Here is a 26867-nt window from a genome sequence, read left to right on the forward strand (position 1 = left end):
ACTCTGAAAAACCTTTAAAGTAGAGCAATTGAAAGTACAACTGGGACCAAACCATTTTTGCTTGCTTCTCAATGAGTTTGTCTTGACAGCATTAGGAGGCCTCTTTCTGTTCTGACCCACATGAAAAAGGAATAGGCCTGAAACAATGGACTATGTTTTGAAAACTATTTAGTTGCCCAAGAATGCAGAAATGCCTGCTGGATTTTTAAAACCCAGTAGGTAATGACTCTCGCAGCGGAAGTTAGTTGTTTTTTTTTTTTTTTGGCATGCTTGTGGGCCTTTAAAAGTCTGTCCAAAATCCCCCCAAATGAAAATCACATTTTAAGTAGATGTTTGTATTTAATTACCCTCTGTGGTCAGCTACAGAATATAACTTAGAAAACATTTCTGGTGGGTTTGATTGGTTCTCCATTTTCCTTGGGGAAGGAAGCATGGGGTTTGCTCTGCATTTTGTAGACGGCTTCGCATAATGAGGCACTGGTCCCTGACTAGGACTTTTGTTCGGTTCAGCGCGAGTAAAGCAATACTCTGCTACACTTTCTTAGATAAAGCAAGGCATGCAGGCAACGTAAAAGTGCTAGCAGCCTTTGTCGCCAGAAAAAGAAATGATCATATTTAGGAGTGCTGTTCACAGAGAGATTAAACTCAGGCTGGATGGAGAGAAGCTGTGTAGATAATTTGAAATAGATTCCGAGGGTGAATTACTGCTTGGCTGTCTTCCTCACCTCCTCAGTTCTCAGATTTGTGTGCCAACAAACATTTTAAGATAACTCTGCTCTGTTTGCTCCTTGAATTGTCTAGCTGTTGAACAGGCTCTTCAGATAAACAAGGGATAATCTCAGGATTTTGGTCAACAAAGATTGCTTTGTGCAAATTTTAAAAATTCTGAATAGGTTGTTGTGTAGGGCCGGGTCTTGCGATCCCTTTCAGTTGGGAATACTTTCAAGGGAGTAAGTGGTTGCACAATCATAGTTTCAGTAAGTAAACGACCAATAATGATATCATTACCACCACCAAGTATTGTCCCATTTTTTTAAGGTTATTAAAAAATAAAAAAGGCACCGGTGGCACTGAACAGACCAGGCTTGACCAAGAGCAGTGCTGACTGGAGAGATACAAGTAAAAAAAGTATTTCCAGAACAGGTGGGAAACTGCAGGCACCATTTCTTTAACAAACCAGTGCCTCCGCAGACAGGACCCCCAGCCCCGCCACGGCCCGACCTGCGCGCCCCGAGCCAGGCCGGGGGAGCGCCGGAGGGGATCCCGCACCCAGGAGAAACGTTGTAAAACGCCACAGCGCAGCCTCCGCCCCAGGCAGCCCTCTTCACAGCGAGCGACACGGCCCGCGGCTCGCCCCCAGGGTCCCTCCTGCCCGGAGGCGAAGCTGCTCAGCCTGGCCACCTCCCCGCCTTCCCTCCCCTCAGCGCCTCGCTGCTCGCCGCCCTCCTAGACAAGTCGCGCAACGCAGCGGCGGCGCTTCCGGCCTTTCCAGCCGCCGGATCTATCGTTGCTCCTCCCGCCGGGGTTTCCCCGCGCGCGGAGGGGGGTTCCCGCTGCCGCTCCGGCCGCGCGGCACGGGGGGAGGCCTGAGGGGACGAAGCGGGAGCGGGGGGAGGCGGATCGGCCGCTCGGCCCTGAGGGGGGTGAGCGGCGCCCCGCGGGGGAGCAGTTCCTGAGGAGAAAAGCGGGGGGGGGGGGGGGGGCTGGCAGCACGCAGCGGCGGTACGCGTGAAGCAGCCGCCGCCTCCCCACCCCGCCGGCAGCCCCGGGTCCCCCGGGGCGTTGCGGGACACCCCGCCGGTGAGCGGCCCCCCCCCCTCCTCCCTGAGGGGCGGAGGCGGCCATGGCGGAGGCGGGGAGAGCCGGCGGGAGCCCCGCCGCAGCCCGCCGCCCTGTGCCTCCCCGGCCGCCGGCGGGGCGAGGCCGCGGCGTCCAGGTGGTACGTGTCAGGCGGGCGGCGGCGGTCGAGTGCGGGCTCGGGCTCGGGCTCAGGCAGGCGGGCGGGGGGGTCTGAGCGGGCAGCGGGACGCGGGTTTGGGGCAAGAGTAAAGCCCTGAGCGGCTGTGGCCCTCGAGGCGAGTTCCCTCCTGTGTGCTTGCCTTGGAGGGTTCGTAGGTGCTGCGGTCGCTCGGCGGAGGGAAGCAGCGGGGTTTTTCGGGAGGGGCTTGCGGCCTTGCGCCGGTTGGCCGTGCAGAATGGCAGGCCGGGCATGTTTGGTTAGGTGGAGTTTGAGAAGATAGTTTTAAGTCTTTCTTCCAGTGTTTGATTCTTTCGTTACGCCCTGTAACGATGTTTGGGTTTTTTAAAATGAGTTTTTCTTTTACAAATGTATACACGCACAACTGATAAGGTTTGGCAACAATTTAGATTTAGTGAGGCAAACATCTGAAAAGCAAAACCATACAGATCAATGGGCAAGTGAAAATGATGAACAACAGAGTCTCCGATCCTAAAGGCCGGTGGCCTGAAAATCTTTCTGCGTTTATTTAAAGTATCTTATATACAAGATACGGCAAAACTAGTGTTTCTGCTAACAGCCATGAGTTTCTAAATGTTTTGGAATAGTGACTCATATGAAAACTTCATTTAAAAATAACAGTTTTCTGACTTCTATAAAATCTTCAGCAGTGTTAAAAAGATTTTTTTAAAATTTATTTTCCACATTCGCATATGGAGGCAGGTAGAAGTCAACTTGAACTGAAATGTGTGGAAACCGAAATTAACATTTCTTTTGGAGTTGTTTATCGTATGTATTCTCAGTAGAGGATGGTGGTGGTAATGCCAGAAATAAGAGAATTCTTTGCTGCAAAACATCCAGTTGCATAGTTTCTGTCACTTTTTTTTTTTTAACCTCACATTTCTCCACTTCAATCTTATGATTGATGTATTGTTTTTTAGTGGTCTAGCTGAGGGAAGAAGGGAGGCTTTTTGGTTAATACATTTGTAGAAGAAAGGGGATTGAACTACCTGTTAACCATTTCACATTCTGTTATTTTTGCCATACATCAAAATTCATTTTGCAGCAAAGCCAAGAATCATTGTCTTCAGCTTAGCGATGGCAAAACTACATTACTAAAAATACCTAAAATTGCTTCAGGTCTTACTCTAGAATATGTGAAGTTCAGGGAAAAACAGGTGGTGTCACAATACTCGAATTCAGATCTGATTCATAGTTCTGTATTTTAACTGTTGTACTTGGCCCACAGGTCATGAAAATGCTCCTCTGTTGAATTCTGCTATAAATCAGTCTCAGCTAATGAAATGATAATTCTGACTCAGTTGTCAGTCAGTTGATCTTGTAATGACAAAAATACATCAGTTGTTTGCCATTTATGTCCCTGTGTTGACTCAGAATTACTTTGAAAGGGCATTATGCCTATTTCTGTAGTTCATTATTATGGTAATATGGAAAGAGAACTAGAATAATAATATAATCTGTGCTGGGATTGGGAAGTAGCAGTTGGCATAAACTACAGTAAAAGGACTTCAGCCATTGGGAAAACTGTATTCCAGGTCTCCCTTATGTCTGCTTTTAGAGATTGCCTTAGCAAGGTTGGTGTTTCTGTCACTGGAGATGATGGCATCTGCACCTGTAAGTGAAATAGTGCCCTGGTTCTTGTTTTTCCCTCTTTAAATGAACTAAGGGGACTGAAGTATTCTGGTACAGTCACACGATAGTAAAGGCCAATTTACAAATACCCAGTTCAGGACAAGTGCCACCTGTAACTTTTAAGCCAGGCTGCAAATACAGAAATCAACTAGGGAAAAATGAAAGTTTAGCTCTGTGGTATTTTTAGTTTCTTTCTGGCTTTAAAAAAAAAAAAGTAAACACAGAAAACCAGTAAACTGAGTAAGAATGGTAGAACCTAAGGAATCTGTAGTATGCAGTGTTAGCAGTACTCTGATACTTTAATCATTGCTGTGTACAGTTATTTGTATGGCTTTGTTAATTTTTTCAGGTTTTACACAGAAGTGTCATCAGGAATTCAGCTTTGTCCCTTATTTTGGCAGGCATCTAGCTCACTGTTGTTGTGGTAGTTCTGTGGAAGTAGAACTTGCTGACAGTAATGTGTTTAGAAGCATGCTAACGTATTATGAGTTATTATGTTGAGTTCAGAGTACCTTAGCGCCATCAGGTATTTCTGGATTGTTGTATACACGCTGCCATTAAAGTACTGCTTTTTCTGTTTTCAGTTCAAACTAAACAGAGAGGTCCTAACATAATCTTGATATTTTGCACTGCTGTCCTGACTTAAAACAGGAGTTCATTTTGAAAAGAAGCAAAGAAGTTCCAGTTTATGGTTTTCAAGCCAATATCAAGCTAATTTGTGATGGCATAATCAGATTTTTGCTCAGTTAATGAGAAAAAAAATTTGGAAAATCATTGATTTTTCTGGATGTACAAAACTGTAGCTAGTTTATATTGTCATTGGAAGAATTGGAGAACCCTTTTCTTTCTGAATGAATGTTAGATTAATTAGTATGAATATATAGGGTTGTATTTTAATTGCCATCTAGACATAAAGGATATTAAAATAATGAGTAAGTTGAATATATTGGTTTAGAATCTCAGATTTCTGCTTATTTTTTAAGTCTCAAAGGACTAAGCTGAGGCATAGTTCTGAAATAATATTTTTTGTCTGTATGTTGTAATTTTTTGTAATCAATTTCACATTTTAATTTTTTTATTTCTCTGTATTTTACTTATTTATGTCTCCAAAACAGAGGCGAAAGACCTGCTTTGCTTAAAATCTTAGATAGCTTTCCTTCTACTTCTTTTAAAATGCCCCTTTCACCTGAGCATCCTGCCAAAAATCAGGATGTTCATTCATTTTAGACAAGTGTATATATTTTTATTTTGCTGTGAAACGTTGTTAAGTTTCTTATTTGTTAATCATTGTACCATACATCATACTCTGTGTGTACATACATCACACTCTGTAAAAAACCAAAAATACAGTCCTCAATGTCCATAAAATATATCTGCCTTCTAATGTGTGCGTTTGCATGTATTCACGCAATGTACATGTACTTGCATGTCGCTAAATCTTGAATAATTCAATTTTAGTATTCTTCTAGTATTTTGTTTCTTAAGATTCTCACATGCTCACAATAGGAACTAACCTTCTGTTTCTTCAAACTATGCGTTTATGGTTACACCACACGATAAGGAGTTTAAGTTCTGTTTCTAGGAACTTCTTAAAATCTCCCATGAGGCTTTTTACAAGTTACTGAGGCTCTTTGCCTTAAGTTCCCCATCTATAAGCAATCTTAACAGGTACGAGTTTGGAGTCTCCCTTTACAAACCCAGCCAGTGTATTACTGTGCTAATTTCTTAGGACTTGCATTCTGTGAATGGAGTGTATTCATTTTTGAGATACTGAAAGAATTTGGAGAGGTTGTTGGCTTTTGGGGGGTAATTAGAACAGTGGTGAGTAATTGAACAGAGAAATCCCTCATCTCTGGTTTCTAACCAATTTTAAAATATTTCAGATAAGTTTTCATGCTTTGCGTGTATGTGGCTGGAACAATAGGGGCTCTAATAGGAAAAACCTGCAACTGAAATGGTAGACTATGGCACTATGTCATATGTCGTCTTCTAATGTGCTTAATAGAAGTTTTAGATAAAATAATTTTTAAAAACTTGGCTAGAGCCCAAGGGTACAGGCTGCATATGTGAACATCTCCAATTAGGTAGTAGCTTAAAGAAAATTTGGTAAGTAAGATATATTAATGGAAGACAAAAGTCAAGAGTGTTGTAAAAAATGCAGGAATACTAGAAACAGGTTAGTGTGGTGTTAGAGACATTTTGTTAGCATTTTTTGATTCAGTAGTCTCTTTTGTTTCCTTGGAGATCTACCAAAAGCCATCTTGTAGAACTCAAAAAATGAAATAAAAGTTTGATAGAGAAGAAAGCAAATCATATATTTATAATGAAAATAAAGTAACGTTGCCTACTTTTATATGTTTAAGGTGTATTTTTTGTGAAAGCTAGTTTCAGAAGGATCTGGCGCTTCCCCTTTTTAGTGAATATTCTTATACTGTAAGTAAACAAATAGTGCTTACTGACATACCTTTGGATTTTTCTTTGTTTTTTTGTAGTCTGTCATTGTGCCTGTTCATAATAGCGAACGCTGGTTAGATGAATGCTTGAAGTCAGTTTGGGAACAAGATTTTAAAGAAACCATGGAGCTGTCAGTTTTTAATGATGCCAGTAAGGTATGTTTCAGACCTTATGTAAAATACTATTCAAGTAAATACTGTCTCTGATAAAGATTTTTTTGGGGACTGTGTTTGGTTCACTGTACAAGCTAAAATAGCTGCATCTATGTCATCATTTTGCTAGGATGGTTCAGCCGAGATCATTGAAAAATGGAAGATCAAGTTGGAAGATGCAGGTGTTCCAGTAATCATTGGTAGTAATGATTCATCTCAGCCTCGAGGTGGTACGTAGCTTAATAGTGATTTTTTGAGAGTTAGGTTATCACAGGCATCTTCTATGTTTTAGTTTGAAAAGTGTCTTTGTAGCCATTTGCATTGCAATGCGAAAAACCCCCCGTTGTTTTCCAGAGTGCTCAGTTAAAAAATTCATTCCAGCTTAGAATTTGGCGGCCCTGTTGGTTTTGGCTCTGTAGAACTTGTTTATACATCCAGGAAAGAAGAACTTGGCTTAACACCTGTGCTCTACTCTGCAAAAGAATTTTGTTTAATTGTAGTATACACAATGTTGTTAATGCTTACAATTTCACTGTGGCTTTCTGATATCTGTTTTGTCTTCGGGAGATGGGTTTTAAGAAAAAAATCCAAAATTTCTTACATAATGATTCAAAAAGTAAATGCGTATGTTTCAGTATTGTAGAATAGATCCTGAAATAGAACAAAATATCCCTTTGATGATCGGGACAAAACACAGTTTTCAGAAAACTCTTTATGTGGGCTAAAAACTCTCACTAAATTCCTAAGTATTTACACAAGGGGCAAAACAATATGTTTAGTAAGCTACCAGATAGGTGTATGATGTGATTCCCTATTGATTTACATGCTAATATGAGTTACATTTACCCACTGGAGGAGATAACAAACAAATCTCTCTAACAGTTTTTCTTTTGCTTGTTTTGGTTGTTTAATGTTTAGGGTTTTTTAGCAGACAAGCTTGCTAAAATGTAAAATAGAAATAAAAGTGTACTGCTCTTTGAAGAAGCAGGTGTTGAATGGCATTAAAGTTGGAAGATATGTCTATGTTCTGAAGGAGAGCAACAGGACAAAGCAAGCAGAACACTGTGCTCACATGTTGTGTGGGAGCTGTATAACTAATGTTTCTATCATTCTGGATTTTGTGACAATGAGTAGACAGGTAGGAACTGATCTAAAACTGGTTCCAAATTTGTGTCTTTGGAGTTATCTCACTGAAAAGGCACACTGGAAACACTGTAACGCAAAATCTGATCCGTTTCTGGTTTTTAACAAAACATCCTGTTTGTAACTGCAAAGAAACCTGGGCTTATTACAGTCTCCCCAAAATGGTCTTATTATGAAAAAAACAAGTTCTGTTTCAGAAGGCTTAATTTTCGTTCCCATGTTGAAACACGCATATAAATAGGAGTTTGTGCACTGAATTAATCTGCAACTTAGTATAGGCCCCTGGCTTTATTTACTGTCATTTCTTTTGACTCTAGACTTTAAAGCTGGTTTTTAAACAGTTGTCAGACCTAGCAATACTGAATTAATGCAGCATAACTGTTACTATAAATATTTTTAGTATTTTAATATCTCTAGCAGGAACTGTTGTTGTTTTGACAGTGCAACTTGTAATATTAGCACTGTTGAGCTGGTCATGACAAAAGACAGACAGGGTTTCTAGAGGGAATTTTGCTCTTTCAGGCAACTGATAAAGCTGGAGTTGAGCAATGTCAAGAATTGCTTGTATTGCTGGAAATTTATCTGTCTTCCTTTTTCCCCCCTCAACTATTGGGTGATCAGTCTTCTTTCAAATCTTAATTCTTTTAGTAGTTGATGATGTAGAAGGTAAGTAGGTTGTGATTTCTTAGGAAAAAAGTCAAAGAATAATGCTAGAGGTTGTTAATTATGGTACTTAGGATAGCTGGTTAGTAATGTTTTTGTTAATACCATCTTGTTATATCATACATTTTCCATTTTTATAAAACATTTCTATGTATAAAGTCTTGTTCCTAATAGAGTATTGTATTAATCATGTGCGTAAAGTAGTTTTTAGTTTGCAAGAACACTCAGGTGCAATATTTTGACCATAATTTATGTCAGTTCACCTTTGCACTTTAGGAAACTGAAACTAAAACTGTTTGAGCTGTGAACTAGAAGGACTATTTTGTGCCATTGGAGATATGTCAGATTAATTTTTGTTTTAACATGTATTTGTCAGTGTTGTGATGGGTGAAACCTGAACAAATCTTTAAGAAATTGGGGGTGGGGGATGCAGCTGTGAGCATTGTTTTAAATAATAGTATGAAATGCATAGTTCTTTTAAAAAAAGCAAAACCAAGCTTATTCATGTGGAAGTCGCTCTCAGGTCACCATTAAAATGAGGGCATCTTTTCTTCATGGTTGTTACGTTTTAGGAGCAGGTTACTTGAAATCCATAGTATTTGTTTGCTTTCAGTGATTTACTTTTATTATGTTAAGGACTAGTTACAACTGTAAGGAGTCTTTCCTTTAAAAGAAGATGCTTTAGGACAGAAACAATATACTAGTCAGGCTTCACATCTTCAACTATTTACACAAGATTAGGATTTATTTCTGATTCTTTTCTAAGATGTAAAAGAAAGGGGGGGAACCTAGAAAAAAAGAAAGGGTCACTTGCCTAAAAAAAAGGAAACCTTTTTCTTTCCAAGAGTGAGGAATGTTAATATCTCACTGAGGCTTAAGTTTTTACGGCTGTAACCATGGTAACAGGCTCTTTTCACCAAGTAAGCAGGCCTTACAAAACTCAGAGACCTGGCACAAACATTTGATTTTGTTCAGTAGAGTAATATTAAAGAAAATTTTTTTACTCATGCCAAACATAGGATTCATTGTGGTGAAACAACTTTTAATATCTGGTTTCTTCTACAGGGAGTTATAGCTCTCTTATTAATAATTTAAAAAATATGTGTATTTTCTTCTCTCCCCTCTAAAAAATAGCTAATATATGAAAAGCTTCAGGATGGTTTCTGCCTTAATCTTAGAGAGAAATACTTTCCTACTTTTTCTCATAACAAATATTAAATATGTCATGATTTTATTTAAAGTGTTTTATTTGAAAACGAGATCTGAAGTATTTCAGAAAGTTCATAAAGTAATATAATTGTCACCTTGTAGTTGCCTTTGAGTCTCCTTCACTTTTTTCCTACATTATTGATTCCTAGGACTTCATTATTTTCTACTGAAGATTGTTGAAATACTGGGGTATACTAATGACAGCATTGAAATGCAAGTGCAGGCTGCTTTACAGCTGGTAACGATGTATGAGAGTGTTGATTTGATTGGTGTTGGGCAAATTTAGTTCTGTCCTGTTCTTTTAGCTCTTGCTTTAGTAGGTACCTCCACAGTATTAGGGTTTTGCTTGTTTGGCATGTCCAGGCCTGCTAACTTGCATCAGTTGTTTCCCACTAAAACTGCTCATGCCAGGATTCAGCTCTGCTGTTGTGGCAGCTCCTGACTTTGCCAGCTGCTTTTTTGCTGCCAATAGGAAGGAGAATGAGAGTAGCTGTGTATGTGAGATTAGATATTCGTATATGTGTGAAAAGCAATATGTAAATATACTGCAAGATAGTAAGTAAGTCCAAGAAATCCATGATGAAGAGAAGTCAAAGTGAGGATTAAAATACTCAAAATACATAAGAAAAGAATAACACAATTATAAGGAAGAGCCTTTATTAATAGTGTTCTGTAGGTAGTTGACATAATGTTCCTTTGAGGCAGTAAGAAATGCAGTCATAAGTCTTTTTCTGTACTTGGACAAGTCAGCAAAATAGCCAAGGAGCATGTGCATTAAATCTAAGTGAACCTTTGAGCCCAGTTAAATTTGTTTCCTGAGCAAACTTAAACCTGTGTCACATAAAAAGAGTAGAGAATTACAGAAGTCTGCTTTTTTCAAATGCAAAATCAGGAACTTTAGGGATAATATTATTTAAACTTATCCTGCTCCACTTCATGGTGAGATTTTCTGGCTTTACATTTCCAGTTTTCCTATTAAAGAATAAAACCCCCACAGTATTGCATATCCAAATCATTTGGTTTGCCTGTCATGGCAATCTTTTGCTGGATTCTCTGACTTGGTTCCATAAATACTTTAAACAAAGCTTAGATGTTACGTATATGACCAAGTGGAATTCACATAGCGTTTTTCAGAATAACACTGGATATAGTGTGGTCTTTTCTTACAATGCTGCCCAGGAGAAGAATTCAAAGACCAGAACGTCCTTAGGTAGACCTTTTCTACAAGAATTATCCCAGGTGAGCACTCGTACCTTGCAGATGTATTTCAGTGGTAAGCTGAGTTTATCTTAGTGCTGGTTGCTGCAGTCCCATCCTTACCCTTGGCTGTGTATTCCTGCTCCCCCCCTTTTTGTTTGGGCTCTGCCATTTGTTTAACCTTCCAGTGCTGTCATCTACTTCAGAAATAAAGCGGACAAAAAAGTTTTCTTCTGGTTGAACTTCCTGAAATGGCTTGGTAAAAGATTCAACAAGTGTCGGGGTCAGAAACTAAAAGACCTGAGGTGCCAACATTGTCATTTGACTGAATTTATATTTCAGTGTGGTTGTCCCTAGATGGTATAACATGTTATGGTATTAATAAGCCAGGTTTGTGCTCCTTGTACATATATTCTTCTGCTTTGGCTCCCCTCTGCATTACGTGTGCCATTGCATAAACAGCACATGAAGTTTTTGTATGTGCATACTTTAACACGCATAATGGAACAGAACTTTTTTTGAGTCCTTCTGAGGACCTGGCCCTTGATGGGAAGAATCGGCGGCCGGTCACAAGCGGAGTCTCCCAGGGCTCAGTTTTGGGACCGGTCTTGTTTAATGTCTTTATTGATGATCTGGATGAGGGGATAGAGTGCTCCCTCAGCAAGTTTGCAGACGACACCAAGTTGGGAGGGAGTGTTGATCTGCTTGAGGGTAGGAAGGCTCTGCAGAGGGATCTGGACAGGCTGGATCGATGGGCTGAGGCCAACCGGATGAAGTTCAACAAGGCCAGGTGCCGGGTTCTACACTTCGGCCACGACAACCCCAGGCAACGCTACAGGCTTGGGGATGAGTGGCTGGAAAGCTCCCCCGCAGAAAAGGACCTGGGGGTGTTGATCGACAGCCGGCTGAATATGAGCCAGCAGTGTGCCCAGGTGGCCAAGAAGGCCAACGACATCCTGGCCTGTATCAGAAGTGGTGTGGCCAGCAGGAGTAGGGAGGTGATTGTGCCCCTGTACTCGGCTCTGGTAAGGCCGCACCTCGAATACTGTGTTCAGTTTTGGGCCCCTCACTACAAGAAAGACATTGAGGTGCTGGAGCATGTCCAGAGAAGGGCGACGGAGCTGGTGAGGGGTCTGGAACACAAGTCTTATGAGGAGCGGCTGAGGGAGCTGGGGTTGTTTAGCCTGGAGAAGAGGAGGCTGAGGGGAGACCTTATTGCTCTCTACAACTACCTGAGAGGGGGTTGCAGAGAGGTGGGTGCTGGTCTCTTCTCCCAAGTGACTAGTGACAGGACAAGAGGAAATGGCCTCAAGTTGCGCCAGGGGAGGTTCAGGCTGGATATTAGGAAAAATGTCTTTACTGAGAGAGTAGCGAAACATTGGAATAGGCTGCCCGGGGAGGTGGTAGAGTCACCCTCCCTGGAGGTATTCAAGGAGCGTGTGGATGTGGCATTGTGGGATGTAGCTTGATGGACATGGTCCTGTGTGGTGTTGGGTGGGTTAGTTTTTGGTGTGTTGTGGTTTGTTGTTGTTGTGTGGTGGTGTTTTTTGGTGTTTTTTTTGTTTTGTTTTGTTTTTTTTGGTTTTTTTTAGGTTGGACTTGATGATCTTACAGGTCTTTTCCAACCTTAGTGATTCTGTGATTCTGTAATAAGTTGCTTAGCAATGTCTTGTTCTTTCTTTGCTGTTTTATGATTTGTTACTATTTGTTATGACTTAAGAGATGAATATGTATATACAGCCAAGGGTTTTCAGCATCTGCTCATTGCAGGGGGGTTGGACTAGATGACCTTTAAAGGTCCCTTCCAACCCAAACCATTCGGTGATTCTATGATTGGAGGTACTGGATGTGAGACCTAGGTAGCTGCACTCTTCAAGATACACATCACATATTATGTCTTTGTGAAGGGCTAGCAAAAGTAGTCTAGTTCTACTTTGTGGTGGAATTCTAACACATACAACTGATAACCACTCGCAGAAGACGACTGAAATAGGCATACTATTTAAATATTTACAAATTACCTCATTTTAAATATGGAAAAATTGCGTACTTTACCTGATACTGATTTTCATTTTTCCTTTCATCTGTTCCTGACTGTAGTAAGATTTTTAAAAAAATGGAAAGGTGAAAACTACCACATAATTTTTATCTTTGTTTTCTCAACAGCTGGATTTGCTAAAAATCAAGCAGTAATTCAGAGCTCAGGAACCTATCTCTGCTTTCTGGATTCAGTAAGTTAATGCATTTTGTCTAACTTCATTTTGTCAATAGAATTCTTTTGGTTTTAATGTAGTTGTTGGTTTGCCTTAAAGACAAATTGTTTAAAGGTATTTGGGTGTTAAATGTGCTGGTTACTATTTATAGCTGTAAAGTTGTCTTCCAACCCGTTGAAAGCCTATAGCCTTACACCATTCTTTGATCCTATCGGATTTCACAAGCTATTGTGAGCAGGGTTGGGCAAGGTTGGTATTTAGGTGTTTTCAGTATTTTTCTTTCCCACATTCTTCAGAAAATTATATTGATGAGAAACTAAGAGCTAATCTACTGGCTTTTAGATGCAAAATAGGAGAGGTCTCACCTTCCATCTTGAGGGGTTTTTTTCCTGTCCTTTGTTGGACACCTTCTGTGAACCCATTCAGCTCACTAACCCACAGATAACATTTGACTTTATGCAGCTTAATATGCAGTGAAGGGTTTCACAAATATGCATAGCTGATCTGAGGAATGGTGCCGTGTGGCTAGGATCGGGCAAGAAGAGCAAGACCTTTAAGGCTCACTGATCTCATGTAATTTCACCTAAAGATTGATTCTTTCCTCTGAATTGGAACTGAACTATGGTTTAGTGTAGTACCAGGAGGGACTGGCTGCTGAAAGTGTAGGTTTTCAGGTAGGATTTGACTTGACATTATGGTTGTCTGTGCGTATTAGAAAGTGTCATGAGAGCAGGGATGTAAACTATACAGTCTCTAAACTCTAAAACACAGGTTTCAATTTGGGTAATCTTTCAGTCTGCAAACTCCATTTGTTGTATCAACTAGATAGAAGGATTTTTTTTTTTTGTTTGTGTGTTAAAATTTTGTGAATTAATCAGCGTGCTGTTGCAAGACGTGGTTAAGTGCTGGTATATTTCTTCTGACCCAAGGCAACGCAGCAGAAATTTCTTGTCTTACCGTGTAAGAAATTAAGTTTTGCAGGTGGCTTTCCTGGCCTTTATTCTTGCTTTTATTAAGTTATTACTTATGGTGTGCCTTTTTAAATGAGTTTATTTGAATTTATCCTAGCTTCCCTTTAACAGTTTGTTGGGTTTGGGTTGGTTGGTTGGTTTGTTTTACAGAGTGTATTTCATGTAAATCTTTGTGTAGAAGTTTATGGAGGGTGAAGCTTTGAAATGCAGTGTCTGATACATATGGGTATTTCAGAAACAAAATTTTGAGCATCCATTGAATACACAGAAATCACAATCATACATACAAATTAATGGTCTTTGGAAAGGTCAGTTTCTCATACATCAAAAAACAGCGTCAGTGTCTGTTTCATAAACAAATTATTTTGAGGAAATATAAGCACAAAATCTGCTGCTCTGTTTTTGATCACCTGACTCACCAGATTTTGAAAGAGTGTAGGGACATCATAAATTATGCCATGAAGTAATTGGAGTGATGCCAGTTTTGCTGAGATGAATGAACTCAGAATCCAGTTCTTTTTGCTTTACTTCAGGTAGACACAAACCCAAATGCCATTTAATTTATATGAATGATTCCATGGATTTAACTCTCCTATATTGTGAGTCAGTGAGGCTATTTACATATCTAAAATGAAAAAAAAATTACTTATGATTTGCAAAGTTCAGGTATTCCAGGCTTGGACAGATACCACATTGTATGGGGCATTCTAGATGGTACATAGGACAAGTTACATATGTACTTATGTTGACTGTAGTTAGCTGAGTCCATGTATGCATGAGTGAGAAATTAACCAACAATTCTCTTGTCCCACGGAGCTTCATATCTTCTGTCTCAAATCTGTGTAAAATAATTTACTGAGGTAAATTTTGGTTTAGACCTTCTTCTCAATCCAGACAGATCTAGTTGTTTGTAAATCACTAGCAGTAAACTAGAAAATTAAATTCTTTAATCAATATTTTTTATAGAGATCTCTTCAGAATTCTTAATTTGTTATTTACCTTATGGTGTTTATACAGTATGCATCTTCATGCTACTGTGTCGTTTCTATTTTCTGACTAGCTGTACAGGATAAGAAAACATCAGGGAAACAACTATTAAGGAATGTTACAGGTGATGATTTTGGATTTCTGCAATATTATCATTAGCATAAGTTTATATTTAATATGATTAAGACCTACTCGAAGTGATTTGAGAATTTTATGACTTAGGGTGTGAAGAAGCTACCAGGATTTTCTGTTCTATGCATTTCTATTCCTGCTATTGAGCTAGATGCTTCAAAATAGAAGGCATTCTGAACTGTCAGAAGCCTAATTCTGATACAAAAGAAATATTAAACCCTTGGCATTACTTAAATGTATTTTCTACTGTCTCTCCTTGTAACTACTGTTTTCTGCTGAAAACAGATTGGAGGAAATAAAATGAATGTGGCAACTGCTACAAGTCTAAAAATTGCTCAATATTTTGGCCATAGTTAGTAAATGTGGTGTGATAATAGCTGAAACACAGATGTTGCCAGCTGTTTAACAACTCTGCTTCTACACGCCACCTACCTTCTTCATTTCAGTCATCAATGCAGTATCAAACTCTCTCTAAGAAGGAATGTTGATATCAGCCTTTTGGAATGTGCTGCAGTAACGCCAGGGAATTGACCTTCAGAAGTGCAGCCATAATTTCAGGTTTGCTATAGGTGGATGTGGAGAGAAACGGGGCTGGGTCAGTAGTTTGTGTACGTTTCATATAGGTGGAGAAATACATCATGGCTCCTTATACATTCATTTCACTTCTTTGAGTGAAATGAATGTATGAGCATATTTGGGAGCATCTTTGGAAGTACTGGCTCCGGAGAGGCTGTTTTGCTTGCCATTCCAGCTGGAGTCAAGCTGCTTGTGTTATGTCTCTCAACGCAGATTTGTGAGGACAACAAATTGGGAAGAAATGTGGAAAAAAAAGGTTACAGAGCTCAGAACTGTCAGAATTTGATCAGCCTATGCTAGTATGAAGTGGCAGCTGTTTGACTAATAGCTATTATGGAGGGTTTTTTGCTGTGGCTGTTGTTACAAATTTCACCTCTAAGCTACTGAGGCATTTTTCCCACCAGGAAAACAAGTAGAAAAATTGAAGATACTTAACAAATTGTTCATAGTTAACATTTATAGTCTCAGAAAATCTTGGTCATAACAACCATAGAATTAACTGATTATGCAAATACATATCCCTGTTAGCGTTACTCTTCAAATTGTCTGCAGTTGAGACTTTATCTAGAAGTTGCATTTTATTGTAACCATAGCTTGTCAGTTCTCTGGGGGTTGCCATCTTTGTTATAATCATTTATCCAGTTGCAGCACAGCAGGACTCTTACACTAAAAATTCCTTTTTCTGCTTTGAACTGCTGTTTTCATTGACATTCACTTAAGCATGCCTATACTTGTATAAAGCTGTATTTCTTTAAAAAGGACCATGCTTTCATGTCATCCTAATAATCTGTGTAGTTTCCCATTATTTCAGGTTTAATCGATGTGTTGTTGGGGGGGTCCCTGACTGTTACAGAAGAAATATAAAATTGTGTCCTTTTTTGACCTGCAGTATTTCAAACCCAGTCATATTCACTTGAGTCCTTGACACACTTGTTTTAGCCTTTTGAAAGGCTCTGTTGGCAATGTATTGCTATTTCTGAGATTCTTAGCCAGATCAAAGATGTGACTCTAAACCATGTTGCCACAGTGTCACTGCTTGCTAATAGTTGAAGATGACATAGGGAAACAGTTAATTTTTATTCACCAAAAGTGAGGGTGGACCACCAGAATCGGCATTCCCATGTTTGAATTGGCAGCTGCTGACCTGTGCCTTTCCGTTTGTAAGATTTGCTTGTATGATTTCAGTTGGGAATGTTAATTCTTAACTGCTGTGAAATTGCATGCTTTTCTTGAGTTTCAAGTTCAAAACCACTTCATTGAGGGGGTATTCGTAAAGGTCTTGGAAGAAGATGGTTGGACCTTAGCTAGCCAGACGTGGTAGATGTTTCAGGGACTCCAGCCTTCAAGCTAGCTTTTAGTTATAAACTTAGCTGCTTGTTTTTACAGTCTCCATAAGTTGCTGGTTTTGGAAAGATGGGTTTCTTGTTAGCTGCCATTATACATCACTCTACAGGCACTAATAAACACTTAAAACATGCTCCCTTTCTTTCAAATTAGTGTCTGTATAGCTTGGGAAATGAAGCAGTGATCAGACTTCATGTATTTGCATTTTCTTGTTGTTTTAACATACTATTCCTTGCAAATTTGATCCTCTGATTTAAAAACTGAAATAAGCAGTTACTCAAAGGGCAGGTACGTGGATGTAGTGATTAACTCCATTACCAGAAGTCCCTCTGTCCGAAAGAGTTGCGCATGTTTCTGTATCACTAATGAGCACTGAAAAATCAAACTACGCATGCTTGAAGGCCTCATTCCTTTTATTGTTCTGTGAAGAAGTGCCTGTATTAAAAACAGATTAAATGCCTCTATCTAGAATGTGAAATGTTAATTTTCTGTTTCATAAATGAAGAAGCAAACCTTCAGAATTTGATTGCCATAACCTCTCCCTACATATACCTTCATCTGATTAGTTAAGGTGGGTGTTTGGAACAGTGAGGATTTTACTTTTGGCTGAGTTTACTGACTTTGCTATTGAACGCTGTGTGAGTTACTTGCTTTCCTTGCCTGCAAACACTCATGTACTTTTTTTCAGTGATCTAACTGTGAGAAAGATCCAAGGTGATCTCCAGTGACTACAGAAAAGCTAGATAAGGAAGGGCACATGTGTGCATTTGCTGAACAAATGCACCAAGGTGAGAATGCCTCGACAGCAAAGATTTCCTGATCAATTGATAGTGATGCTGAATTAAAAGATTCCATAAAAAGAATGTAATTAATTTTATACTGATGGAAGGTGCTAGTCATTCAGGCGCATAAGAACACCAAGTATATCCTCCCATGTAGACCTTTTTGTTATCATGCTCAGGAAAAGAAGGGTGCTCAATAAAGTCAGCTTCTTAAACTTCGAAGTGTTTTCTTTGTTGTCCCCTCCTTTCTCCATTTAATTCAGAAGTAGAAACAGAACAGTAGTGTTTTTTCCTATGATCTTGCAAGTACTGACAGATCATTAGGGCGTGTTCTGCTCAGGTGACTTGTGTGTGGCCATTAGAGTGCATGATTCTAGTGTGTTTGATAGTGTGGGGCTTCTTTAAAAACCTGCCTTCTGGAAAATTGGCTAGGATCAGTGTCTTTGCTTTGGTAGTACTGCTGACAGGCCAGTTTTTGGACGTTCCAGGCCTTTTACTTCCCTGGTTCAAGGAGCTGAACTGAACAATAGCAGAGAAAGATTTTTCACTGTAGTCTGAGCAGGTGCAGGATAAGTGAATGACCGTTTGATGGATTGAAAGATTTGGAGATGCCGTGCTGTTTCTCAGCAAGTCAAATGTTCCTCCTGGTGTTGCTACAGGTTGTATTTTATGTGTAATAGTGGCAATGGAAAGAAGGTGCTGTTATTGTGAGGATGAAGTGTGTCAGCGCTCTTTTTTTTTTTTTTTGAGCAGCCAAATACGAAGGAATTTACAAAAGCATGCGATGCTGGGTCTGTAATGTAAGCTTAAGAAAGCACTTCAATATTGAGCTATTGTTAGTGTGTTGTTTTATGTGAACTTGTCCTTGATTTCAAAAAGTAGATGTGTATTGTACATTGAGTTGTATGTTTGGTTTTACTTTCTGAAGAGCAAAAAACCCCACTTTTATCGGAAAAATCATCAAGTTATCGCTGTAGAGTTCAGTGTGGGCCAAATGGCCTGGTTGAAGAGGCTGGTGAATGCTTGTCATTTGAATTTACCCAAATTGATTTAAGAAACACATACTGAAACAACAACAGCTTTGAGTAGCATTCTTAGACTCAGTCTATTGATTTAGTTTTCCTTTTCTTCAACTAAACATATGAATAAAGTAAACAAAACAATTAGCTCAGTATAAATTGTGTCTGTTTTTGTAAAGAATGGTGCCTCTGGTTAGAAGGAAAACAACCCAGCTGATAGTTGTATAACTAGTTTTTTATGATTTGGCAGCATCTGTAAGTGGTGTGGCACTTGACAGGAGCAAGCCAGCTTTCTGCAGAAGGGCTATGTTTGATAGGAACACCAGCAGGCAGAACGCCTGTCGGACTGAAAGGTGATGGAGATCACGGCCCCCCCACTGGCAGAAACGCATCTGGGCTTGTTTAGAAATCCCTGATGGCTTTTCATGTGAAATAAAGTCCTTTTCATTCTCCCATCTTTCAGCAAATTGTTTTCCTACTCAGAATGGACACTGGAGAATAGGAAACATGCTTGTAATCAACAAAATTCCTATAAATTCTGGGTTATTTTGAGTGCCTAAAGTAGGTTTCTATTTATGTTGCTTTATTTCTTGCTGTTTACCTGTTTGCATTGTATGTATGTACATATTTAGATGACAGTAAACCCTACTATTACCTGAGATTTTTCTTAATTTTTCTACAAAGTTTGTGGAGTAGGATCACATGAAAGTAGATTTACTTACAGATTCTTTTTTATTTAGCTATCCTACCGCAAGTATATGCTTAGCAAAGGCATGCATTTATCTAGCATTTATTTTAAGTCTGTTCTTTTGTCAGTTCTTTCAGCGGGGGAAATCTCTCTTCATCCTGTCTGCCTTATATCTGCTAGGAGACAACCACTAGAGACTTCCATGTTAAGAGGGGAAAATTGAATTTCAGTGGAAACTTCTGTTAAACTTCTGTTTTTTAAAATTATATATGCAATGTAATTCACTGCTAGCCTTGTTATCTTGCACCTAGGAGACAGAAACAAACTAAATATACTTCCCTTTTTGATATAGCAGCTGCATTCAGATACGTACTTTTGTCTGACATGACATGAGTGAAAAATAATTTGGACAGTGTTTGTCTGATTACTGAGGTTTTGTTCTCAGTTTTAAACCAAAAAAAATGAGGGTGGTGGAGTCACCATCACTGGAGGTGTTTAAAAAATGTGTAGACGTGGCATTGTGGGACATGGTTTAGTGGACGCGGTGGTGTTGGGTTGATGGTTGGACTTGATGATCTTACAGGTCCTTTCCAACCTTAACGATTCTGTGATTCTGTGTGACCAAACTGTTGACTGTAGAAACCAAAGTCTGGCAACACAGTTCTTGAGTGCAATATCATAAATACAACAGTTTTGATATAAAATTTGTGATTACATAATGTACAACTGGATAAAATATTTTAACATCTTAGTTGTCTAACACAATACTCCATAAACTCGTACCAGTACAGTGCATGGTTGGGCGTCTCACTCCTATCAATGGCCTATGAAGTTGAAAAATTTTTAAAGTGCTCTTATTTTGTGGTACGATCTTTTTGGTTTTACTCATTAGAGTTTAATTTGGTTTTTATACACCAGTCTAGAATACAACCACATTACTTAAGATTATTTCTGTATAAATATATTCTGTTTTCCACTTTGTGGTTACTTGCCCAGTCATCAATAGTAAAGAATCTGTAATGTGAAGTTGGATTTTGCAGTTAGCTTTCTTTTACAGTTGCCCAGCCTGAGTCTAAAAAGCGAAATGACTGATGTGACGCAGTTGTTGTCTGGGATGTGATTTCTATTTTGTGCTGTTCTTCCTCATCACCTAATTGCTTTATTATTTTATTTGGGATTATGACTTAAAACTACTATGTTCTTTTTTTTTCTTTCTTTCTTTCTCCTTCCATGAACCTGGAAAGTATCACAGAACTATACAGCAGTGCATCATATGTGTCAAAGTGTTAATTAAAAAACACCAACAACAAACCCCCCAAAAAAGCAGACAAAATTATTTTTGAAAAAGTTTTTTAAAGGTTATTCAGGATAAGAGTTCATAGAGTTTTCCAGCAGTAGAGAGGAAAAATGTATTTAAAAAAAAAAGGCATTTTGACGTTTTTGTGGTTATAATGCCCCTTCTTTAGCTGGATTTTACAGAATACTGATGATCTTGATGATAGCCTAAGACCCAAATCTGTAGACTTGTTAGTTTTGCCAATAGCATCAAAATGACATAGTGTTTTGTTAGGGGGAACTAGACCTTTCCTGTCAAGTTGTCTGCTTGTAAAAACATAACATTGACCTGTTTGGTGAATAGGATATTTGAATTTGGTTTGAATACTTTCTATGCTGATTTAACCTTTTTAAATCAAGTAGATTACTTTTCATCTTTGTGAATGTATGTGTTCTGTTAAATTTATGTCTGTTGTGCAGGATCATAAACAGTGGAATCTTTTACCACAAGAGCGTATGTTCTATATTGTAAAAGTAACATTGTTCTAAGCATTGAAGTTCCTTGCTTTTTGATAGATTTCTTTTGCATTCTTGTTTTTTAGGGATTTAACATCTAAGAAACCTAAGTAATTCTTAAAGGAGTAAACAAAGCTCAGTTAAAATAGATTTCCTGTTGTTTATATGAAAACCATGTCTTAATTTAAAAAAATGATCTCTGTATTTGGCATAAAGAAATATGATTATGGTGGTTCTTATGGGAAATAGGGTAAAAGGGGTTTTTTTGAACATTTGCTTGATACAGTACCTGAATTCTGGTGCCGTATTGATAAAGTGGATTTGATGGTGAACAATATCATTGTAGTTTTGAAGTAACTGATGGAGCTTGATAAGGAGCTTGATAAGGAGCTTGAGAAATCAGAAGGGGTTTTTTCCACTCTGTTGGCTTTCAAAATCAGTAACATCTCTTACGTTTATTACTAAATATATCCTAAATACAGAAAAATGCTTTTGACAATGTATTCCTTCTATCTTTTATAAACTTGCATGTCATAAGGGTCAGTTTTTTATTATTCCTTTGTTTTATCTTTAACCTTGAATTGTATTAAGTAGTTGGATCTACTTCTAAAACTTTTTTCACCCTCGTGTTGTTTTTGATAAAACTATAGTGTCACCTTTATATCAAGGTCATTCAGGCCTCCAAGCTCTAGATATTTAAGCGCTAATATATTTTTGTTGCCATTGATTTGACTGAAAGTTTTAAAGTGAAAGTTGTAGGAAATTCAATATTTGGTTTTTTTGGCTTTAGTAGAAATCTCCTTAGAATGATATCAATGTGAGGAACTGTTAAAAGAATGGGTGTAGAACAGGAATTCAGGGCTCCTTTGAATTATGTTTGCCTGATAAGGTAGGGCCATTTGGAAATACTCTGAGGAGAAATAGGTTGTGTTAGCTTTAACCAACATATAAGAAAGACTGAACTGACCCTTTAAAAGGGAAGAAATGTGGCACCAGAGTGGAAGAGAATATAGGTAGAAACTTCAGGAGACTAAATTTAGGGAAGAAAATTTGTGCTACAGTTGGGCATTTTAATAGACTGTAAAACCATAGTCTAGAAAGGATATAATTTGAACAGGAAGTAATATAATTTTGAAAGAAATATCTCCTGTCTGTTCAAGGAAGGAAAGCAAGGTTACTAACTCTTTACAAGGCAACCTGTCTTTTTGTATGTAAATAAAATAGACCTTTATGCTACAGGTGAAAGAAGTATTAACATCAAATTTAAATCTAGGTAGTGTGTTTTGAAGCCAGTGTCAATGCTGATGCATTTTATGAGCGTGGGTTTTTTCTTTCTTTTTTTTTTCCTTAGAATTTTATCATTTCACAAGTACTAGTTCTTGTGCTCATGTAATATGACACATTGGTAGATCTAGAGACTGAAGGCTTTCCCATATCAATGAAGCGAGGTGTAGTCAGACTACAAAGAACATTTCCTCATATTGCTAGAATGTCTCAAATCTCATGCTTTTAATCAAGGTTAGTTCCTTGTCCACACATACTACCAGTACTGCTATTAGAGTTTGTTGTTAACGAGATGGTGAATTTCTTTAGAAATGTAAAATGTGTGGGTGCCCATAAGATACATGTTGAGATCACATGGTTGTCATGTAGTAGTTTTGATCACTTCCAATTTGAACAGGATTGAGTTTAATCCACTAAAAGCGTAAAGTCTCTTTATATTTGTTCCATTTGTATTTCTGACTGCAAGCCAGTAAAATGATGTTAATTTAACAGCATATTCTAATGTGTGTCTGAGTACTGTACTGTGACCCTTTTTATGTTCAGTAACAGTGTGCTGTTTATTCCAGGATGATGTGATGATGCCACAGCGGGTTAGACTGCAGCACGAAGCTGCCATTCAACACCCAAACAGTGTGAGTACTTTTTTCTTGTGTGTATTTTTGTGTTTTCTTTTCCAGAGTGCCGGATGGATCTTTAAAAGGATATGAAAATTTCACAGTAGGGCTGGTGGAGGCAAAGCAATAACCAGTGTATTTTTTTCCTTTATTTTTAGTCCTTGCACTGAATAGTAGCTTTAATAGATCTTCTTTTCTTTTGTTTGTTTTCTCTGTTCAGTAAACCAAATTTCTTCATGACAGCGATACTCTTTTTCAAATAAGTATACAGGTTTCGCTAATGTATGTAAGCTAAAGGAGAATGCCTTTTTTATGTAGCCTTACTAAGTAATGTGAAAAGCTGCAAAGGATTGGCTTACAGCTATGGTTTATCTGCTTTTAATATTTAAGAAACTGTAAACTGTAAGGAACGTATGGGTTGTTGTCATTAATAAACTGGCCTGCAGTTGAATTGTTGTTTCTTTCTATATCTGCCTGCAAAGGAAAACATTATTCAAATGCCATTCTTTATTGTCATGAAATGAACTCTCAAAAACATTCAGTGAGATAGTTGTTTTATGATCTATATGATTCTGATTTTAAATACATTTCTGTGATTAGGGCCAGTATCCTTTAGAGGGAGTTTATGTATATGTTCTACTTACCTGAAGATAACAAATATAAATAAATTGTTATGGCAGTTACTTTATTTGTCAATGTTTTTGACATAGATACTCCTTTATACAATTGAAAACTGAGTTTGTATTCCTGTCAGCAATGTTCAGCAAAAATAGGCTTATTGTTTTCACATCTCTGACATTTTCTCTTGTGAGATTTATTTCAGTGTGCAAGAGTTTTCTGGAAAGGAAAGGTCAATTGACTTGATCTGTCAAGAAGGTATTTCCTGCAGGTGTCAGAACAAAATAGACAATTTTAGGATTATCACTCTCTGAGATTTAAACACCTTTTCAGCTTTTCCTCCGAAACGCACTTGCTTCAAAGTAGAGATTATTGCAGTTGTTCCAGCTGAGGAACATCTGCCAAACAACCTGCTGTTTAGTGGTGGGACGTGTACCTGCTCATCACACCACCTGTATTAGGTCTCTTATGAAATCTGATAATCCTTGCAATGTAATTTATCAAATTATAGTTTTAGTAGTACCTGAGTAGCAGTTAACCTAGCTCATATTATGAACATAATAAAATGATACATCGAAAGTTGTTTTTGTTCTGATATGAATCAGTTAATGTAATTCTGTAGTAAAATGTCAAAAAACTGGAGAAACAAGTTGATCCAGTAAGCTTGTTTTATGGAAATTAGTGTTAAGAGCTATCATATTTCTTGCTTATGACTTGTGTATCTGTATATTAAGACTTTTTTTAAATTAGACTAATTTCAACTAAACAACTTGTGGTCTATTTAGAAAACACTTCAACTGTTTTGTTTCTATTCTGTTATACTTTAGTGCCTAACAACATTCAGTATGAACGATTAAAGGACAATCAAATAAGTAATAATGAGTGCCTGAGTAGACTGAAGGGTGTGTCTTCATGATATATTCCAACCAACACAAACTTGTTCTTTCCATGCTCTAAACTAATCTAAACTTGTGGTCCTGTTTTAGTGTGGTACTACTGGCCTATTTGCAAAGCTTAACTTGAGCTTTGTGCTTTACTAAATAAAACTAGCTAAAGTCAGTCTGATTTAGCATGGGAAATAAGGGTTTCCACCTTTCAGTTATCTGACATATTGGTACCTAAAGTCTTCAATTTAGGAAAGTGTGAAAATTCTCAGAAATGGATGGAGAGAAAGGCCTGAGATTTTAAACCTTAAGAAAAATGGTAGACGTGTGTGCGCTCCACATATGGCATAGACATAGTACATCTGAGTAGAGCCTGTCTCATGCCGTCACTTTCTCTCAACTTTCTACTGAATCGGAGGGTTTCCTTGCAGCTTTTTGGGCAATGACCTTGGTTTTCTTTTTTCTTTTCTTTAAACTTCTACTGGTTTTTATTTTCTATTATTTCTTGCCTTGTATTGTTGCCTTTTAGATGTAAGGATTTTCCTTCTTTGTGCTTGAACGCTATGACAGCAAAAATAAATCTGTGTTTGAATTGAATGGAACGTGTTTTTCCATTTTACAGGTATAGAAAATGTAATGCCTATGTGAAGTATACCTTCTGGGTTAACGTTGTATTTTACAGAATGCTAATTCAAAGGTCTGAAGAGTGAAATGGGAACATCTGTTCCTGATGAGCAAATAGATCAGTTTGGTCCTGAGCTCCCCAATAGTTCTGACACAAATGGAGTTAGTTTGAGAATAGAGAAGTTGACCTTCTGGCCACAAATCTACTGACCAATGGCAGGGTAGACTGCAGTTCTTAAAAGAATGATCTCTCTGCTCCCCTCAGAATAATCATGCCATTCAATTTTTTGGCCTTGGAAGATGGTTGGGAATGTTTGAATAAAGTTCTGTTCTGTATCTGAAGTTCTGACCCTAGCTTCAGTCAGTATGATAAGCCAGAGTAGGTGGAGAAAAAAAAAAAAAAGCAGAAGTTTGAGAAATGCCTGTGAGGCAGTGAGCTTTTTTGGTTTGTTCCTGAAATTCTAATTTGCAGACTTGGACTTTCCACTGTTTTGCAACTTCTTCTGACCTGGATTGTTGACTTTATATACTCTCAGTGTACTTTATTTAGTCTCAGTGTACTTTCAGAAGTTTTGTTCCTAATCCTAGCTTTGCCGGTTGTTACTGAGAGCCAGAATTCCCAATGAGGCTCTAATATCGGAGGCTTCAGTCTACTGTCCTTACTACTGTAGATTTACAGGTAAGAAGAGTCTCCAACTTTCTCCACAAAGAGCAATCTTCTCCTAGATCCTAACTAATCCCTGAGGTTCTCCCCTTTCATGTTATTCTTAAATGCAGATTGCCTTACCCTGACTTGAAGCCTGGTTGCTAAACAGTGGAACAAAAGATACCAGCTGCCTTTGGAATGACTCTCCAACCAGTTGTTCTTCAGAGAAACTGGTGCCTCTATTTCTGAAAAAGCAAGAGGCTTGCCCCCAGGTTCAGGTACTGGAATATGACGGGGGTAACACTGCAGCATCCCTTGGCTCTATTGCCTGTATCATAGACTACTTAATTGTGCTTTAAAGAGCAAGAGCAAATTAATCTCTACTCTCTTAAGCTATTCTTATCTTGAAGACTTTTTAAACAGAATCTTGTAGAATGGAACTGTTCTATCCATCAGCAACATTTAGAGTGGAGGATTTGGGATCTCAAAAGACAAATTACTAATACATTATGATTTTATTAAATGCAGCTGTCTAGAACCGCTGCCATGTTGTCCTCTGGTGAATATTTTACATTATATCCAAGTCCTGTTGACAGGGATTCTATAAATAGGGACAGTCTTTGAAGACACAAATTTTTAAGACTTTGCATATTTATACTACAAATTCTTAAGCTCTGCTAGCTCAATATGAATACTTACTTCTAGCAGTTTGAAAGCTTAGGGGCATCGTGCTGTCTATTGATAATATAATAGTTACCAACCTTTTGGCACTGATTGTCCAGTGCACATGTACACTTATGTTATGCTGCATACAAGCGTGCCTTCAAATTGCTTATGCTCTAATCAGCTAAGGAATGACTTTGTTACTAGAGAATGAACGACTGTCACTAAAATTTCTCGCTTTAGTTTTTGTTTATCCCTGGAAGCAGCAGCTATCCCATTTCTCCAGAGTAAGCCAGGTGTTGCTTATTTACCAACCGCAAATCATATATGCTTTGTTGGCAGCTAACGAGTGGGAAGATTCAAGATCACATTTCCCTTAATTCTGAAAAAAGCAGGCATTCGTATTTTATTTTAGTTATACTTGTGTTCTTCTGGAGGAGATCCAACTTTATGTACATACCAGTGTTCTATTGAACAAGGCTTCTGGGTTTGGAGTAGCCCAGGAAATGTACAGTTTCAACATTATTTCCCAAACCACACACACACAATGCAGTCTTTCACACCTATGTCCCACATTTATTCTGTTATTTTATTTGAGCAGAG

At 38.3% G+C, this 26867-nt stretch overlaps 1 protein-coding gene across 1 annotated transcript in view; it reads left to right on the forward strand.

Annotated features, from left to right (window-relative positions):
- Nucleotides 1–1843: 1843 nt before the first annotated feature.
- Nucleotides 1844–26867, forward strand: part of B3GNTL1 (UDP-GlcNAc:betaGal beta-1,3-N-acetylglucosaminyltransferase like 1) — a 132409-nt gene continuing 107385 nt past the window's right edge. Inside the window, exons 1-5 of the mRNA XM_059828050.1 lie at nucleotides 1844–1894; nucleotides 6103–6219; nucleotides 6347–6446; nucleotides 12595–12659; nucleotides 22782–22847. Of these exons, the coding sequence (XP_059684033.1) occupies nucleotides 1844–1894; nucleotides 6103–6219; nucleotides 6347–6446; nucleotides 12595–12659; nucleotides 22782–22847 (399 nt within the window). The remainder of the gene's footprint in view (nucleotides 1895–6102; nucleotides 6220–6346; nucleotides 6447–12594; nucleotides 12660–22781; nucleotides 22848–26867) is intronic.

Source organism: Gavia stellata, chromosome 22, assembly GCF_030936135.1.
Source record: "Gavia stellata isolate bGavSte3 chromosome 22, bGavSte3.hap2, whole genome shotgun sequence".
In the NCBI taxonomy this organism is placed as follows: Eukaryota; Metazoa; Chordata; class Aves; order Gaviiformes; family Gaviidae; genus Gavia; species Gavia stellata.